Below are 16,580 nucleotides of genomic sequence, written 5' to 3'. Positions count from 1 at the left end.
TTCTGCTACCAAGACGACGTCCCAGGTTTCATAGCTGTTTATTTGTTATATAAAATATGTTTTTTTTTTCCTAGCCTATTTCTTTTTCGACTTTTATATCGCAAACAGGATTTGATTCGTAGCCTATAGTTCCTCATGAAAGAACCTTCAAAATTGTCAGTGCTACGATTATGGCGCAGATGAAACACAGGCTGCCTACAGTTGAATTTGATTAACTATAATTACACAGTACGGACTGCTCCATTATCCATCAGTTGCCAAAGGGTTGGGTCAAGAAACGCCTTTCGTCTCGTCTTTCAAATTCCAGCTTCTTTTGTTGGTTACATTCGCGCAAATTCATACCAGTCGCTTTTCCTTTCGTGGTGATAATGATACAGCTTTGGAAGTCTTAATCTTTCAGCCTCTAAATTAGCACCAATCGCTCTAAAAAGTAAAATTATACTTAGTTAACAAAGTAACAGAAAGCCGAAAACAGGACATTTTAATGCCTACCAATTTTTCCGAATCAAGGGCTTTATATTTTTTTCTCAGAGTCAGCATTTTCGTCGAGCACCTAATCATATCCGAAGAACTTCGAAAATTTCCGAATGTTTACGAAGGCGTTCCGAATACATTCCGTAAGTGTTTTGAAGGGTTGTTTCAACCATTTCATGGCAGTGGTTTATCCTCCACATCCGAGATTTTCGGATATATATATAATCAATCTTATGCGCTTTTTTCCTCCCACTTTTTAATCAAGTCTCTTTTACGATTGAACTTTCAGTTTAAAAAAAAAATGTATCAGTTAAAATGGTGATAGCTTGATTGTTGGACGTGGGCTGGTTTAAGAGTAACGAGAGAGTTGACTGGTGTACATTTAGGGAGGCCTGGGTACGAGATTGCGCTTACCTGTCCATTAGATCCCAGTCTTCACCGCCCCATCGTGTGGTGAATTTGACTTCGTCCATTCCTCCAAAACTGTCCCAGTCCGACTTGTAAGCCCCAAATAAACCATAGCCCATCATTTCCCAGTAGGCTGATGAACGAAATAAGGCAAGATATCTGATTTTACACACACATGAATTTATGACTCGAGAGAGAAAGCATTCTCTTAGTTACGGCATTAAGCGCGGGAAAGTGCGCGCGAAAGAAATCACCACAAGCCGCAAACGTGCGAAATTGTTAATTTAATGGAAAGAGGGGGGAAGAAGTGAACAGTTGGCAAGTACGCTAAGGATATTAACGAGTGGCAAACGCCGGTGAAAGATCAGCCAATGGCAAGCGCAAAAATAGTTACCCCGCAAGCGGGAAAAAAATTGTTATAAACCGCAAGCGTGGGAAAATGTTGAATAGTGAAAAGCGCGTGCGAGAAGAAAACTTGCTAGTGGTAAGTACGTTAAAAATTTTAACCAATCGAAAACCTAGGGAAAGGATCTACCAAGGTAATTTCCGAGAAAGGAAACCTTGTAATGGCAAGCGCAGGAAACACGAGAACCGTATCTTCATTAATAGAAAAAAAGATTGGAAGGAAATTCAAACGACCATTGCATGGTGACGGACGCTTAAGACACTTTCCAAAGTGAGAAAGCTGGACAACTGAAAAACAGGAGTATGTACCTTGTTGATGTGTAATAGAGTAACCACATTTCAACTTGAGAACTGCGGGTGAGTAGAAACTTCTTCCCTGAATCACGTGCTGTGTGAGGAAAGACCGAAAATCTCAGCAAATAAAGAATACGTTAAGAAAGAATACATTAGCTGTGAAACTAGCATATCCCTTACATTGCCTTAAAGAAAAACGAGCAGCTTAAAAAGTTGGTACCATGTGGAATGTTACCTTTCTTACGACGTCAAATATATTGACTGGGAACTTGATGTGCAGATCCGCTGTAAATATGATACTGTTGGGATCCTGGTATGATGCAGAAGAAACCAAAAAGAAGAAACCCTGCTAAGATGGCGCCTAATTGATCACAGTTTAAACTCTCGTAGCTCATTATATCAAAATTTATCCTAGAGATTTGCATCACTGAAAGTTCGACTCATACCACCTCGCCCCCAAACGGACACGTTCAACCCCACCTTCACTTGTTCACGCCTGAATCTTTAACTCAACCATCATGCCAAGCAAGGTATAAATTACCTTGATGTAACGTACTCCGTCATTCAAAGCCCTCGTCTTATGAAATTCAGTAAAATGTCGAAGAATGGCGACCCTTGGAGATAAAAACGTCCAGCCGCAAGGGCCACATTAGAGAGTAACGTTTAAACGTGTCTTTTCGGTGATTCTTATATCAACTGACAAGATAGATCTAGCAACTTTTCATAGGGGGTTCCAAACTTTGATTCAGAAAAAAAAAGAAGAGTCTGAAGAAGCCAATATGTATTTCAAGGTAGGAAAATTGCAAATACGTGGAACTCAAGTTGGGTAATAATATGCGACCCTGTCGTTAGACATATCTTGGTCTTAGTAAATGATACATTACATCCCCAGGTCTGATGGAGGGGGCCCACACCCCCGGATCTTCACCCTGGATCCGCAGCTGAATGGTTGTTGGTTCCTGTAAGTGCCACACCCTTACCGGTCTTTGATTCCACTATTTTCTCGGAGTTGAAAGAGATCAATGTCACTGCTATTGAAATCCACGATGACAAGGAAGAAGTTACTGTCATATCCTTTCTCGTAAATCTGAGGAAAGATATCTGTATCAATTCACGATTTATCATGCTGTGAGAAAAAATATGTCAAAGGGCAAAGTTAACAATTTAAGGAACTGGAACTTGGGTTTTAGAGTCTTTTATTTGTTTTTGTTTTTTTCAGTAATTATTTTTTCGTGTTTTGACCATCTTTAAGACATACTGTGACAGTGTTTTGTGCTTCCATATCCAAAGGAAAACTTAAAGATCGATTTGAAAAACTGTGGATGAAACATAATATTTTCCACGAGAAAGACCATGCATCGTCCATAGAACTCCATCGTGTCCTTACCTGAGTTAATTGATTTATTAGAAATTTGATCCATGGTCCATAGTTCTTAACTGTAAAGAAGTCAAAAGTTAGCAAAGATGTCTCAGTCTAAATACGAACATTGGCATCAGAAATTTGTCGCAATAAGTTGGTACACAGGGCGTACATGAACAAAACACATCATTCTTCACAGGAATCGCATGTTGCAAAAACATTAAGTGTTGCTCACCTGTTATCACCATGGAAACTGTGACATTTCTTTTCCACTGGAAGCCGTCTGGGTCACAAAGATCCGTGTTTTTTTTTACGGGTCTGTAAACGTATTCTGATAAACGAACAGAGTGTTCTGCAAAAGAAAAAAAATAATTAATTGCACCATACTTGCAATTGCATTACAATACAAACTTTTTTCATCGCCAGCTAGATATAGAGCGGTTTAGCTTTACCTAAATGATTGTTAACTCAGCAAAAAATTGAGATCACAATTTCGTAAAAAAGGGTTGTGCTTATTCATCGTTGTTTTCATTTTAGGATGCAAAAAAAGGTTAAATAAAAAAAAAACACCTTTGTATTTGTCCAGGAGTTCCTGCAAAAAGAAAATGAAAAAAAAAACTTAAAAGTTAAATTCGTATAAGATGAACGAATATTTGAACATTCTGGTCAAGAAAAACTAGTACAAACATATGAAATCTTTTCAGGGGTTATTGAAGGGTTTAACTAAATTCTCTCTTGCTATAGGGAAAAATAAAGTAAAGTTTAAAGACTTACAGGCGGTCATAAAGTGTTGGATTGATTGTCACTCAAGTCGTAATAACAGCTTACCAGTTCTAGCAAATAACGGGTTCCTTTCTTAGGATCATCTTTTGCTTCCACGTTGACGATCTCCTTCAGAACGAATCTGTCCCTAAAAGACGAACATGACAAATTAGTCAACCATTTTTCTCGCTTTTTGTGCCCCTCTACACAATCTACAAAAACGCACTTATCTTAGGGGAAAAGGAGTTCTCGTTTGTAGTGTGACTTGCTCTCATACGAAATATGGAAGAAAAAACGTAAGTTAAGAGTCCAGTCTAACGATGCATTAGTAAAATTACTTCAACATTCACACAAGCGCATGAAAGATGTCTGATCAAATCGCCTTGGTGAGAGTAGTTGTCTGACGTTGTTCCTGGGTTCAAACAAATAACTGTATAAAAGAAAAATTACACTATAACTCGATTCTTACCCTTTCTTCTTAGCGAGGGCTTCCATGTAAGAAGATACAATTTTCAAAGCGTCCTGAAATTAAACAAGACATCGTTTGTGTTTTTAAGTTGAAAGAGAGAACTGTAGTAGCTTGAGGTACACCATCGTCAGATTCCTAATCAAAATCATAACGATGATATTAAACATGGAACTTTTTTACACTACAAATAGTAATTTATTACATTTTTTTCAAGCTTTTTATTGCCCCAGCTGATGTGGTTTTTAACGTCATGTGACATATTGACATCCGTTCGATCGTTTGGAAAGACTCGAGGATGTTGGATCTGCAAAAGGAGAGGAAATTCTTATAAAATTTTTCATCTCATCCATTATGTTTTTAGAAACTAAATGACGAACTAGGAAAATGTCAAAGTTTCTGGAAGCTTCATCGGACAAATCTTTCAATCAGTTCATATAAGTAACCATAGAAAATAAATCTAGAGTAGAAATCCCAGAAGATTGAAGGCCCACGATCATGAATCGCGGGAGGGAACACTACATATCGAAATGCACCAGTCACTGCTGTTGGAAAACCTATCAACCACAGAGCAACCAGTCGAGCTCTCGAATTCCTGACTTGAAAAAGATTAGTAGAATGCAGCTTTGTCGTCACAATCCACATTGGAACTATTGCGCCATGAGATAAACGATTAAACTTAATCACCAGTTAGTGGGGAAATTTCAGTATCGGCTTGCATAGTTATTAAGCAGTTCAGTACTTACAAAGTTTCCAGTGAAAGCCTCATTTTCATTGAGTTTTTTCGAGACGACATAGGACGGTTGATAGGGACACAACGGAAGGACATCTGAGACTTCGGAGTGAGGAAGATCTTCAACTATATGAAAGAAAAATATGGTAACCAATGACCTAATCTAGCAGTCTAAAATTCACCCAACACTTGCTTGGAAATGAGGCTCGTAAAATTTTACAGTTAACTTTACTTGTATTTCCATGGATCAGTATCACCCTACAGAGGAAGTCCGAGTGTCAAAGCAAACGTGGACTGCAATGGTTTTACCTAACTACGCGATATGGTTGGTCGAGAAAACTCGTGTCACGCCGGCGTCGAAGCTAACCAGGTGAAATAATTAACACCACCGCGACTTTGCGTTTTCTCGCACTTCAGCCCGTTCATTCGTTTTTACTTTGCGTTCTCATTAGCTCGCTTAATATCACCTTTGTTGTGATTGGTCGCTGCGATCTCTCATGATGATAACTGTCAGCTTTGGTTTTACGACGCTGAATTGAAATGTATTTTATTAACAGAGGCCAGTTGTAAAAAAACAAACTAAGTGGTGTCTTACCTCGAGAATGAAAGTCGTCCCGCAAATCATACTGTTCACGAGTCATGAACTGAACAGAAAAAAGGAAACTTTAAATTTCAGATCAATTTTCAAGTGCTTGTCGAAAGTAAAATACGATTGCTTTGGTTTATTGGCCTGTGATTAGTCTAGAAAAGCTCGAGCCATCCTCGCAATTAATCAGCTAGGGAAATAAAACCGACCGTGGCATAGTCACCGGTGTTTTCCGCGCTTAAGGGCGTCGGCTTACTTTTCTTTGCTCCGATTGGCTCCTCGTTTTGTTCTCCTTTCTTCGGATTGGCCCACAAGATTAGTTTGATTTTGGTTTTGCGACCCTCACTCAGAGCAACATGCCTTTGTTGACTGGACAACAAGCCTTCTGTCGTCTTGAAAAATATTAAGTAAAACATAGTCTTTACCTCATCATAAGCAAATAGCAAAGTTGGGTGATCTTTACAAATGCACAAAAGTCTGGCGTTGATTTCTGCTTTCTCGGCTGAATAATCTGTTGAAAAAGAACAGCAGGTACATCATTCCAGCGTCCATAATAATATGCTACTTGTGAACTGCCGTCGACTCCAACTTACCTATATACTGGGAGATGTACTGTGAGCCAATAATTTCAAGACTCTCGTCCCCTGGCATTTTCCACTATGAAATATTAAAACATGGAATCGTCAGAGTACAACTTATCGATAACATTTTGAGCGGTATCGATGTTTGATGCATTTAGATTCAAGGACAAGTTTGACTGCTGGATCGAGTTTGAGGCGAAGTGCTTAGAAAACATTTACCTCATGAAGCTTCATTGTGCTCTTAATGAAGCCCAAAGTTTGCACAGTTATCGTTATCTGACGAAATTTAGCCATTTTCTGACTGAAAAACATCACTATAAAACAGCTATCATTTCGATATTTTGTATTTCCCACAATGACATTTTTTTTTACAAAAACTCTTCTTAAAGTACTGACAATTGGAGCGATTTTCCTCCCCGTTTTCTATTGCTGTTTCCCGCACAAGCGCACACTTTATCGATTGGAAAACCTCTAAGAACAGTCGCACTCGACTGGGATCTTAAAAGTCTGCAGTAACATGCAGAGAAGCAGAAAACGTATTTATTAAGTTACCGCAACTTCCACGTGATCTTGGCCATACTTTTGCTTTTGAAGAACTTCCACATAATATGCTTTCCCTACTTCAAGTCTGGATGAGACAGAGAGAAAATCAAGTTCAGTAATTACAGAGTGACTACAGTTACCCGAGACGGACGGTTGCCAACTATACAGTTACCGAGGGTGAGACACGCTAGTCCAGTGGTTGGTGCACTTGACTCCAGGTCGAGGGGTCTGGGTTCAAGACCTGGTCGAGTCATTCTGCTGTGTTATAAAGCAAAACACTCAAATCCCGCCGTACCTCTCTCCACTCAGGAGCATTAACGGATACCGCCGAATTGTCAAGGAAGCCTGATGGGGAAATGTCGGGGGGGAACCTCACGATGGACAAGCATCCCATCTAGGGGCAAAGTCATACTCCTAGTCGCCTCATGCTCAGGAAACCGGGATAAGATTCGGTTGGGGTAGCCACTCGGCTTGAATACAGACTTTACCCTTGTTGTTACCGAGGTCGCTCACAGAAAACTGACAAATCTGATCACAATTTAATCGCTATGAATCTCTTCTAAAGACCTTTTTCGCCTTTTTTGTCTTAGTCTTGAGCATTTTTTGCTACAAATGGATTTGGCTGAAATCATTGTCACTGAATGAAATCACTAGAATACCTTGAATCTTTTACCTGATGGCCTCTGAGGCTTGGGAAGCCTTGACTTGAAAATTTCCGAAATGAGTACTGGCTCCATATTGGTTACCAGGCTGTTTTGAAAGAAGAGAGATTAAGGATTGTCATTAAAACTGTTTTCTTGGTTCGAAATTTTCACTGAAGTGTTAAAAATTTCAGTAGTCTTCGATTTAACACTTACAGGGCAAACGTGAGGTCAGGTTTAGCTGCAGCACGTGACCTGTTTAGACCAATCGCTGAATAAACGAAAAGTGCTTTTTGCGTGCGCTGATTTGTTATCTCGGAGGCGATTAACTTAGTACTATACATTCACCTGAGCACTATGCAATTCACCTGCGCGCGACCATAGCAAACAAAATGGCTTCCTGTTTCGCTGCTGTTGCCAATGAGAAAATTACTCCGATAAACGAGGTTGACTCCACGAAAAAATAGTCAATACAGGCAACAAAGTTTTGTTTGACCAAACAAATTATTCAGTTTACTTACTTCTCCAAGATAGGCAATTTTCTTTGAATTTTTTGGGTCATCATTTGAACTCAACCAGAGCTCTGAACCGTCAACAGAGCTAATGGCGAAAACGAAGTCACCTGAAAAGTTGGCGTAAAAAAAATTGAGATGAAACACTAATTAGTGCTGCTAATTTTCTTTCTTTATTTGGCGAGTCAGTATTCAGTTTGCTATCACGTTTACTGGTTGAGAGCAAGCTACAAAGTTCAAATCTTAGCAAGAACTGGAGAAAGAGCGACCACCAGTGAAAGCGCGGGAAACCATGAAATTTAAGACAAGCGCAGGAAACCATGGACACAGTGAAAAAAACGCGGAAAACCAGGAATTAGCGACAAGAGTGGGAGAACTTCAAATTGGTGGCGAGCGCGGGAAAGTAGGAATCCATTTACAAGCGCAGAGAAACAAAGAAACTGGTGAAAAACGCGAAAAAAACATTAAACAAGCGACAAGTGCGACAAGTGCGAAAAGCCATGAATACAATGACGAACATGGATAACTGAAAATAGATAACCGTAGGGAACCGTTGGCTAACGATAGTAAAAATTAAAATTTTTGCGAGAACGGGAGAACAAGCAACCACCAGTGAAAGTGCGAGAAACAGGAAAGTAAGAATTAAGTGCTTTGAAACGTGAAGTCAGTGAGAAAAATCTGCACAGAGAAGATTCTGATGAAAAGCGCGGGAATCAGTCCTATCAGTCCTTTTTACCTGTGATTGGAGGATGAACGTAGCCAAAAATACGTTTTCCGCTCATTGACCTTTTTGTTACATTTGTAGCGAACTTTTCAAGAACAGTGTTCACCTGATAAACAAAAAAATTATTAAATAAGTATCATTTAAAAACGTACACGGACCAATTCAAAGATATAATCCTTCGTAGATACTTAAATTCAAAACTTCCCAAAGCTTAAAATTACTATTCCAGCGATGCATGTTGGGTTGGAAACTCGAACCATTCACGTCACGAATGAACTGATAAACTGAAGTTCATCTTCTGTTTTTGTTTTGTTGATTTTTTTTTTTTCATTCTGAATGGAAAAAAGACCCTGTAACAGTCAAGTGTCTTTCGCAAGAGGTCAACGCAGTGACTTATACAAAGAAAATTTGAACCTGGACTGGACTGCGACGCACGAACTACTGGACCACTGCTTTATTATCTCGTTTTCCGAAAGTCAGTGTTTGAAAGATGAGTCACTGATTTCTCATGATATGAACTGTTACTACCAATTATCAATAACCAATCATACTAATTACTACTAATTATCTTGTTTTCCGAAAGTCAGTGTTTAAAAAGTGACTTCCTGATTTCTCATGCTATGACATGTTACCACCATTTAGCAAAGGAATTCAACATACTTGCGGTTTAAAGGGAAATAGTGGTTCTCTTCTAAGATCATCAACAGCGAATCCACACCATCCTCGCCATTCATGCAGGTTCAGATGACCATTTACCTGTAAACAAAATAATTCATGATCCAATACTGTTCAATAAATTACTTGAAGAATGTATCTTTAGTGGGCGTTAACAGAATCCCGCTGTACTCACAGACGTCCTGTTTCTGAATTGTTTGCAGTTAACTCTTGTCACCTCTTCGCCATCACTCAATTCTCCATCTGTGTAGGAAGCTTTTGAAGTTTGCGAATCTTCGTTACTTTTAGCCACTCCAGTTGTTTTTTCAAAATTCCTTGTATCTTCATTTGGTGTGGGTCGCGCATCTTTTACTGTGTAATTCGCTCCATCCTCCTCTGCATCTCTCTCTGTATCTGTTGTTCTTACGGCATGAGTGTTCTCCACATGTAAAAATAATCCGCGATTACTTCGAAGAAAGGCTAGATCGTTCAACTTCTCACTGGAAATCTCTGGCACTTGTAGATCGATAATTGAAAAAAAAAAAAAAAGGTAAAAAAATGACGAGAAAGACAATCAAAGAAAGAGAGAAAAAAAAAATGAAAAAGGAAAGAAAAAACAGTTAGTGTCAGAATCGAAGACTGGAGAGTTTCTAAAGCAGACGTTACGAGCGTTAGCCCTACGTCAGAGTGATGACGAAGGTCTGACCAAATTTTCATGTAATTCATGGTAACGCCGCTTGGCTATTATAACTTTCTCGCTGTTCAGTAAGACTCCTCCTCCTTCTCTTCCTCAAAAGCAATTATTACCAAACATACACTCAATATAACACAAATTAAAACATCATATTGACGTGGAGACGGCCTTTGAAATAACCTAATAAAGTTTTGCGTAAGGTTCCGAAACTGAAAATTAGAACTTCGATGCGGTATCGATCATTTTTAGAAGTTTTGAGTTTTTCATGTCATGCTATCGATGACGATGAACAAAACTGATCAACAACGATGGCGTGTTTCATTTGGTTTTCGTTCTTGTTGATGGCTTTAGATATGTCTGGTAGTCAAATAATATATATCTATAATTCTATGGTAATCTTTCTGAAGTAAAAAGTTCATCGGAAAATTTCTATTAACAAATCCCACCGAAACGAAAGGGAACTAGTGAATTAAGGGGGCAAGTTTCCAAAGAAACTGTGGTGCTGCGTCGGTAGGGGGTTCTAAAAGATAAAGTGGTTTTATCAAATGAGTCGACAATAACATAAGGAGTTTCTCTAAAGCTGAAGTTTCAGACGTTAGCCCTTCGTCATTCGCTCTAACCTGTATCTCGGTTTCGTGTCCTGTGAAAGGACTTCCTTCATAAAAAATTTGAAGGCAGACGGTTATATTTTCCGCTTCATTCCTGTCACTATCACAATTGTAAAATTTTAAATTGACCTCCCCGAGGTTAAGATAGATCGAATACAATGATATTTGACTATATTTTCAGTCTACGTCATTTAATAGGACATAGTGGAACCAGAAAGATGGAATCCCCTCGTAACTATCTTACCAAGCAATAAAAGTGTAATTTTTTAGATTTCCCAATATAAAATTTCAGTCATATCATTAATCTTGAATATGGGATTTATAACCTTAAGGTAAGATTTTTATAATACCTGAGTTCTTCGTTGTGGAACAATCCTGTTTGGCAACCTGGGCGTCCTTCGATCGAACTTCATCGACGATAAATGAAAAGAGAAGTTGTAACAAAACTACAACAATCACGAGCCATGCTACTGTTGTCAATCGGCGTCGTGGCACTATCGAAACCAAAGTTTTAAACATAGGGTTCACTCTGAGTTTAAATGCTCCGGAAAGGAATGAGCTTTTTGGTGGAAAATGCGGCTGGATGTACTGTCAACGACGTTTTAACAATGCTCCTCATTACGCAGATTCTAAACGTCTGCCAATAGAACAATCAGTTTCTTTTGTACATTGGTGTTGCTGATTTTCAAAAACAAAATAACGTGGTTCTGTTGCCAAGCATTTGTAAAGGATCGTAGAAGAATGTAAATCTAGCCAAACAGGGAGCTCATATATCGTGTTTTCTAGTAACAAACTAGTGAGGATTAAGGATGAAAATCATGAGAAAATAGGAGTATAATAAGCCTAAAAGACAACAAGGCCACTGCAATTTCAAAGACGCCATCTTTAATTTCGAACAAGTCGTTGTAATATAAAGAAAAAATGTTCAAACTTAGTTCCTTGCATATAAATGAACGGCCAGCAAAGTGACAATGTTGATTTTCATTGTAAATCCTTTTGGTAAATTTACTACGAAGACTGCATGGAACCTATAAAGATTCGACCATATTTTGGTAACGGAAACTTAAAAGAGAATTTTGTCATCTTCCTTTCTCGTTTTAACAACACAAAAAACGTTTTTAATCCATTTTCATGTGGAAAATTCGGTGTAATAATTTTCATGATGTTTCGTCAACCTGATATAATTGGCTCTGACAAAAATACAAAATTTTTTCTCGGAATCTCACATTGGCCAACGCTTACCTGTTAATTTGTTCAGAGCTGACTACTGGAAAGAAAATTTTGTCGGAGTTTTAATTTGCGCATTGGATGTGTTTTGCGATAACATAGTGTTCATAGTATTCATCTCAGCAAGAGATGAATAAAATTTGCGCCTGGAACAACAACAACAAACCTTTTCGACAGAACATTAAGGGGGAAAAAAAGTTATCTAATTTCAAAATTCATAATGAGGACAGCCAAGCGGGAGGTGATTCATAGATTGATAATACGAGTGAGCCCATATCCGCACTGCATAAATTTAAACTAGATTCACAAGTAATTTTTTCTGCGGTTAGTTATTTTTGCAGAACAAGGATAACCTGCAAAATTCGATAGGCCCAAAACCAAGCAAGCTAAACAGATTGGGATATTTGCCCAGGGTGACTCTTGCGAGATTAGTTCTGCCTATAACCATAACTTCACTTTCCTCCCCTTTCCCTGTTCCGTAACAATTTTGGTACACATACAAAGCATACTATTCAAATCACTTTTTGTTCGCTCCACTTAAAATCAGCTTCACCAGAAAACAGCAAGTCGATATGAGAAAATATCTTTCAAGCCCACGAAATTAAAAACCATAACGAGTAAGAGCTCTTACTGGCAATTTCAAGAAAGTGTAACTGATTACAAATGTTCTAAAGTAGTTTCGGAAACGAAATCTCCTCTGTGTTTCGCGATCTTCGTCTCTCGCGAAACGGACTTCGCATTAAATGCAATCCCCAGTCACTGGCGGTCGTTCTCAGGACGTTCAGAAAAACAACGCTCCTTTACGAAGTCCATTGCTTTTTCTTGTCATTACATTCCAAACGTAAAGCTAGACAAAGAAAACAAAACATCGTAACAAGGGTGGGTGGAAGGGGGAAGCGAATAATTATGCATATAGGCAGGAAAAAATGAAGCGTCCAAAGACTTTTGCTATGGATTTTTCGTTTACTCCATTTTTTTCTTCTTTTATTGTTCTTCCTTCATCTTTTCTCTTAACTTTTGTTTTGTTTTCTTTAGAAATCTCTTTAGAAATCTAGATCATCATAGGAGATTGCGCCTGAAGCTCGCCTGGACACTGCAAAGATTTCACTCTCTTTCTCTGCCGGCTGGGTGTCGTAAAAACTTGCAAAGATCTTCGCTTTCCTTTGGGTAACTGGTTTGCGTTTGTTGTCAGCTTTCCATGACTGTTCAGCCGCAGCTCCCGAGTTAGATTTTTTCGTTGCAGGCCCCTGGTTTTTTCCTTTTTTACTCTTCTTTCCCTTTTTGCTTTTCTTTTTGTTTTTCTTTGAAGTATTTGCCGCAATCTGTTGCGCCTCGGCTTTTGCCATCATGGCTAATTCTCTGTCCGAGACAGGTGGAAAAGTGCACGGGATTCTCTTTTGACTGGTCTGCCACGGCATGAACAAGTTACAATCTATAGCAACGTAGGTATTATCTCCCTCGGTGTAATTCGTTATACTAACAGGCGCCCGCGTTTTGTGAAGATCATACGAAGATTTTACAGACCTTGATTGCGAATGAACGCTTTTGTACAGACAACCGTGGATCTCTCCTGCTTTGTGAGACAAAATGTAGTTGGCCTCAGGCAATCTCTTCAACGCTTGGAAAACCTGAAACACCGTTTTCATTCCCTGCGCCGGATTAAAACCCGTCCCTTGTTGAAGAATATCGTTGATGGAAAGTTCGTCAACTCGCAGCAGTTTTGAATTGTAAACATTAATTCTGCCGCAAATGATTCTGGTATTCTGGCGGATGTAGCTATTTAGCCAAAACCGCCCAGCCTCACTGTGCGACAATTTTTCATGACCGAAGTTAGGTTGGTATTCGAGTTTTGGAAGTACACTGTAAAAAGTGTAACACTTTGGTTTATTTTGTTCTTCTCTGTAGGCATCCACACTGCAACGTATCAAGACTTTTAACTTTCCGAATCTCCACAGATTATAAACGAAAAATTTTTCATCGTTGTTTTTGCACGTTTCATTTACGTCGAGATTCTGAACTTTGGATTTCGAGGCACCATCAGACAGTTTTGATTTCTTCGCCTCAGAGCACTGCTTCTCTTCATCAGTAACTCGACGCTTTCGTCTTTCGGAAGTTGTTGCCACGCTGGAAGGACACTCTTTACTTCCAACATTTTCCGCCGCTCTTTCCACCTCCGTCATTTCAGTGCCACTTACACTGGAGCTTATTGTTCTTTCTCTGTCACAATCACCTGTTTTATTTTCTTCGCTGTTTTTATGACACACTAACCTGCGCAAGGCACGCTTGTAAAACGTCACGTTAACATCACGAGGTGTGACCTTCTGTGGAGGAAAAGGCTTGTCGACAAACACCACTCTGTGAGTACAAATTTTTTCCTGGCCGTCTGTGCGAAAAAAAAAAAAAGAAAAGAAAAAAAAGAAAGCAATTGTCATCGTATAAATAAATTTCACAGCTTGCCATCAGATGTTACGTGTTCAAAAAGTAAAGGGTGCTTTGATTAAAGGGATGCTATGCTGTCTTGCATATTTTCAACACATCTCAGTCTATCGAATATGGCGTGTGGGAAATACAACAGAGTGTTTACTTCCGATAACAATAACAGCGCACATTTTGTTGCTAATGAAGAAAAGCTTCACGAAATATACGAGTTGCTCCGGGTTAAGCCTTCAGAACATTTCGTATGCATCTTTCGAGCTTTCCAAACTTTCCACGTTCTTCGTATCTCGACAACGCAAGAACCAACTGTTTGCTGTAATTCGCAAGTGTTGCACCTCAGTTTTATACAAACCTTCTACTCGTTGAACAGAGATAGGCAGCTGCCACTGCCTGCCATAATCAGGAGGCTGATTATTCAAAAGAGTGTCCAGTCCACTTGATGAGATCACAATGTCAACTTTGTGCTTCCTGGCCAGACTGACAGCAATTGGGTCCTCACTCACAACCTGTGGGGGAGTGGGTGAGTAAGCGTACTTGAACAAAAGACTCCACAACATGTGCCATTTGTAAATTAACATCAAAAGCTAATACAGTTGAATTTAAGGAGAGTGCCCCTTTAACAAACAGGTGCAAATGTAGGGTTTACAAGACATGACTGGGACCAAAAGTTTGTGTCTACCAATGGAAGGTACGTGCTAGAGTAATTTTCAATTGACTGCTGAAAGGAAGCAAGGATTACATTGATTGTACCTTGCTTCATTCTGTGATTCTTGCTACCCTGGGTAGGGAAGGGCCCTGTAGAAGTAACGTTTCTGATACCCAAGAACAATAAGAACAAACCTCTGGATCTCTCCATATGAACTTCAACATATTGACATTGTGGTGCTCACAACTGCCCTCCCTTCCCCTTCCCCCAACCCAGTTTATAGTCATTCTCTTACTGAATACCTTGAAAGACTTGGTCTTTTCTTGCACTGACTTCTCGTCTGGAACAGTTAGCCCCACCTCCAATAGCATAATGTTTGTGTCTTCAGGCAAGAAAAGCTTTGGAATATTCCCCTGATTTAGGAAAAACATAAATCTACTCATTACTTGGAAATAGTTTAAGAAGGAGGAGGTTTTAAGGGGGGGGGGGGAGGAGAAATAAACCAACTTCCTTCTTTAAGAGGGCACTACACCTGAGGTCAAAATGCTCTCCCTCAATACTGCCAAATCTCTTATAATGCCCAATTTTGACACATTTAATACCTTGCCTTTATGTTGAATTGGTTGATTGGGTGGGTAGGTAGGTAAAGTCTGTACTCAAATCATGTGGCTCATCCAGACAGACCTTATCCTGCCTTCCTTAGCATGAAGCAACTGGAAGTATTACTACTTCTCCCTGGATAGGATACCAGTCCAGTGCATGGTTTCACAAGCATTTCATTAGGTTTTCCCAACTATCCACTGGTACCCATTAATTCTCCTAAGTGAAGAGAGGCACAGTAAGAGTCAAGTGTCTTGCCCAAGAACACAACACAATGACCTGGCCAGGTCTCAACCCTGACCTCTCAGCCCAGAGTCCTGCGCACCATGAACACAACACAATGACCTGGCCAGGTCTCAACCCTGACCTCTCAGCCCAGAGTCCTGTGCACCATGGGTTAGGCCACCATGTCTCCCACAAAATCTGAAATTTAAATCTATTACGTCTTGTCTCATACTTACCACTTGCAGTAGTGTTTGCTCAAAAGTGAGAACTGCATCTGATTTGAAAACAGCTCCAACAGATAAACCAATGGTTTCATGCAAGGAATAGTAACGCTGCGTAAAAAGAACACAATTACTGGTTAAAACATGATATGTTTCATTCTCCTAAAAAAAATTGTCCTTGTAGTAAGATCTTCAAAACATCAAAAGTTGAGGTAACTTACCTGGCACTTGTAGACCCTTTCTGTCAATCTTCCATCAATATCTACCTGAAGTACCATACAAACATCAGGGGGTTATTGCCCATGGAATTATATACTATTAAGAACTACTCACTAGGAAAATTCGTGACTTCAAATTTCTCTTTTTATTTTGTAACAAATTGTGTGATACTGAAACAAAGGTGAAGATTAAAGGGGGTAAGTTTCTACAGAAACTAGGGCAGGTGTTCTTACAAGGTAATTTCGATTGGTTCCATCAACTGATTTTGATAACGTAAATTGGCCACCTTATAGAGTTTCTAAAACTGATATTTTGAGCATTAGTCCTTCATGAGCAAATTATGAAGGGGTAATGCCTGAAAATGCCAGCTTGAGAATTTCCTTACAGTTGCCAATTTACATTATCAACTTACTGGTATTTTGCAATTTTTCAGGTGCATGAAAACAAATCTGGATCATGATTTTACAAATTCTGCTTAGTTTTTTGCCATGGTTATTTAATTAACCCTCTCACTCTTAACATCTCATAAATAATTCTCCCTACTGTCAACCATACAATTCT

General features: G+C 39.2%; 2 protein-coding genes across 3 annotated transcripts in view; both read right to left on the bottom strand.

Moving 5' to 3' along the window:
* Positions 1–22: 22 nt before the first annotated feature.
* On the bottom strand, positions 23–11,136 carry LOC113685757 (beta-1,4-N-acetylgalactosaminyltransferase 3). Of its 2 annotated transcripts, XM_089181639.1 has the most exons (23): positions 10,796–11,136; positions 9,340–9,659; positions 9,150–9,245; positions 8,502–8,595; positions 7,775–7,875; positions 7,286–7,362; positions 6,622–6,697; positions 6,082–6,145; positions 5,914–5,999; positions 5,498–5,546; positions 4,916–5,028; positions 4,375–4,476; positions 4,173–4,225; positions 3,770–3,851; positions 3,512–3,533; positions 3,177–3,293; positions 2,969–3,018; positions 2,562–2,668; positions 2,123–2,195; positions 1,817–1,891; positions 1,597–1,675; positions 889–1,015; positions 23–423 (listed from the first exon to the last, which is right to left on the bottom strand). In XM_089181639.1, exons 1-23 carry the CDS (start codon positions 10,962–10,964, stop codon positions 321–323), a joined length of 2,235 nt encoding a protein of 744 aa, XP_089037765.1. In that variant the 5' UTR covers positions 10,965–11,136; the 3' UTR covers positions 23–320. The 2 variants fall into 2 exon arrangements, with proteins under 2 accessions (XP_089037765.1, XP_089037767.1); XM_089181641.1 differs by lacking the exon at positions 1,817–1,891 and having other exon boundaries at positions 10,796–11,116.
* A 172-nt stretch (positions 11,137–11,308) lies between these two features.
* The window catches only part of LOC113685704 (uncharacterized), an 8,317-nt gene continuing 3,045 nt past the window's right edge, over positions 11,309–16,580 (bottom strand). Inside the window, exons 5-9 of the mRNA XM_089181638.1 lie at positions 16,022–16,066; positions 15,816–15,911; positions 15,057–15,167; positions 14,461–14,614; positions 11,309–14,055 (exon numbers count right to left, since the gene is read on the bottom strand). Coding sequence (XP_089037764.1) covers positions 12,716–14,055; positions 14,461–14,614; positions 15,057–15,167; positions 15,816–15,911; positions 16,022–16,066 — 1,746 coding nt within the window. The 3' untranslated portion in view covers positions 11,309–12,715. The remainder of the gene's footprint in view (positions 14,056–14,460; positions 14,615–15,056; positions 15,168–15,815; positions 15,912–16,021; positions 16,067–16,580) is intronic.

The sequence above is a fragment of the Pocillopora damicornis genome, chromosome 9, assembly GCF_964200805.1.
Source record: "Pocillopora damicornis chromosome 9, jaPocDami1.2, whole genome shotgun sequence".
NCBI lineage: Eukaryota > Metazoa > Cnidaria > Anthozoa > Scleractinia > Pocilloporidae > Pocillopora > Pocillopora damicornis.
Note: the sequence above shows the minus strand (reverse complement) of the source record. Positions and strands in the feature narration are given on the sequence as shown.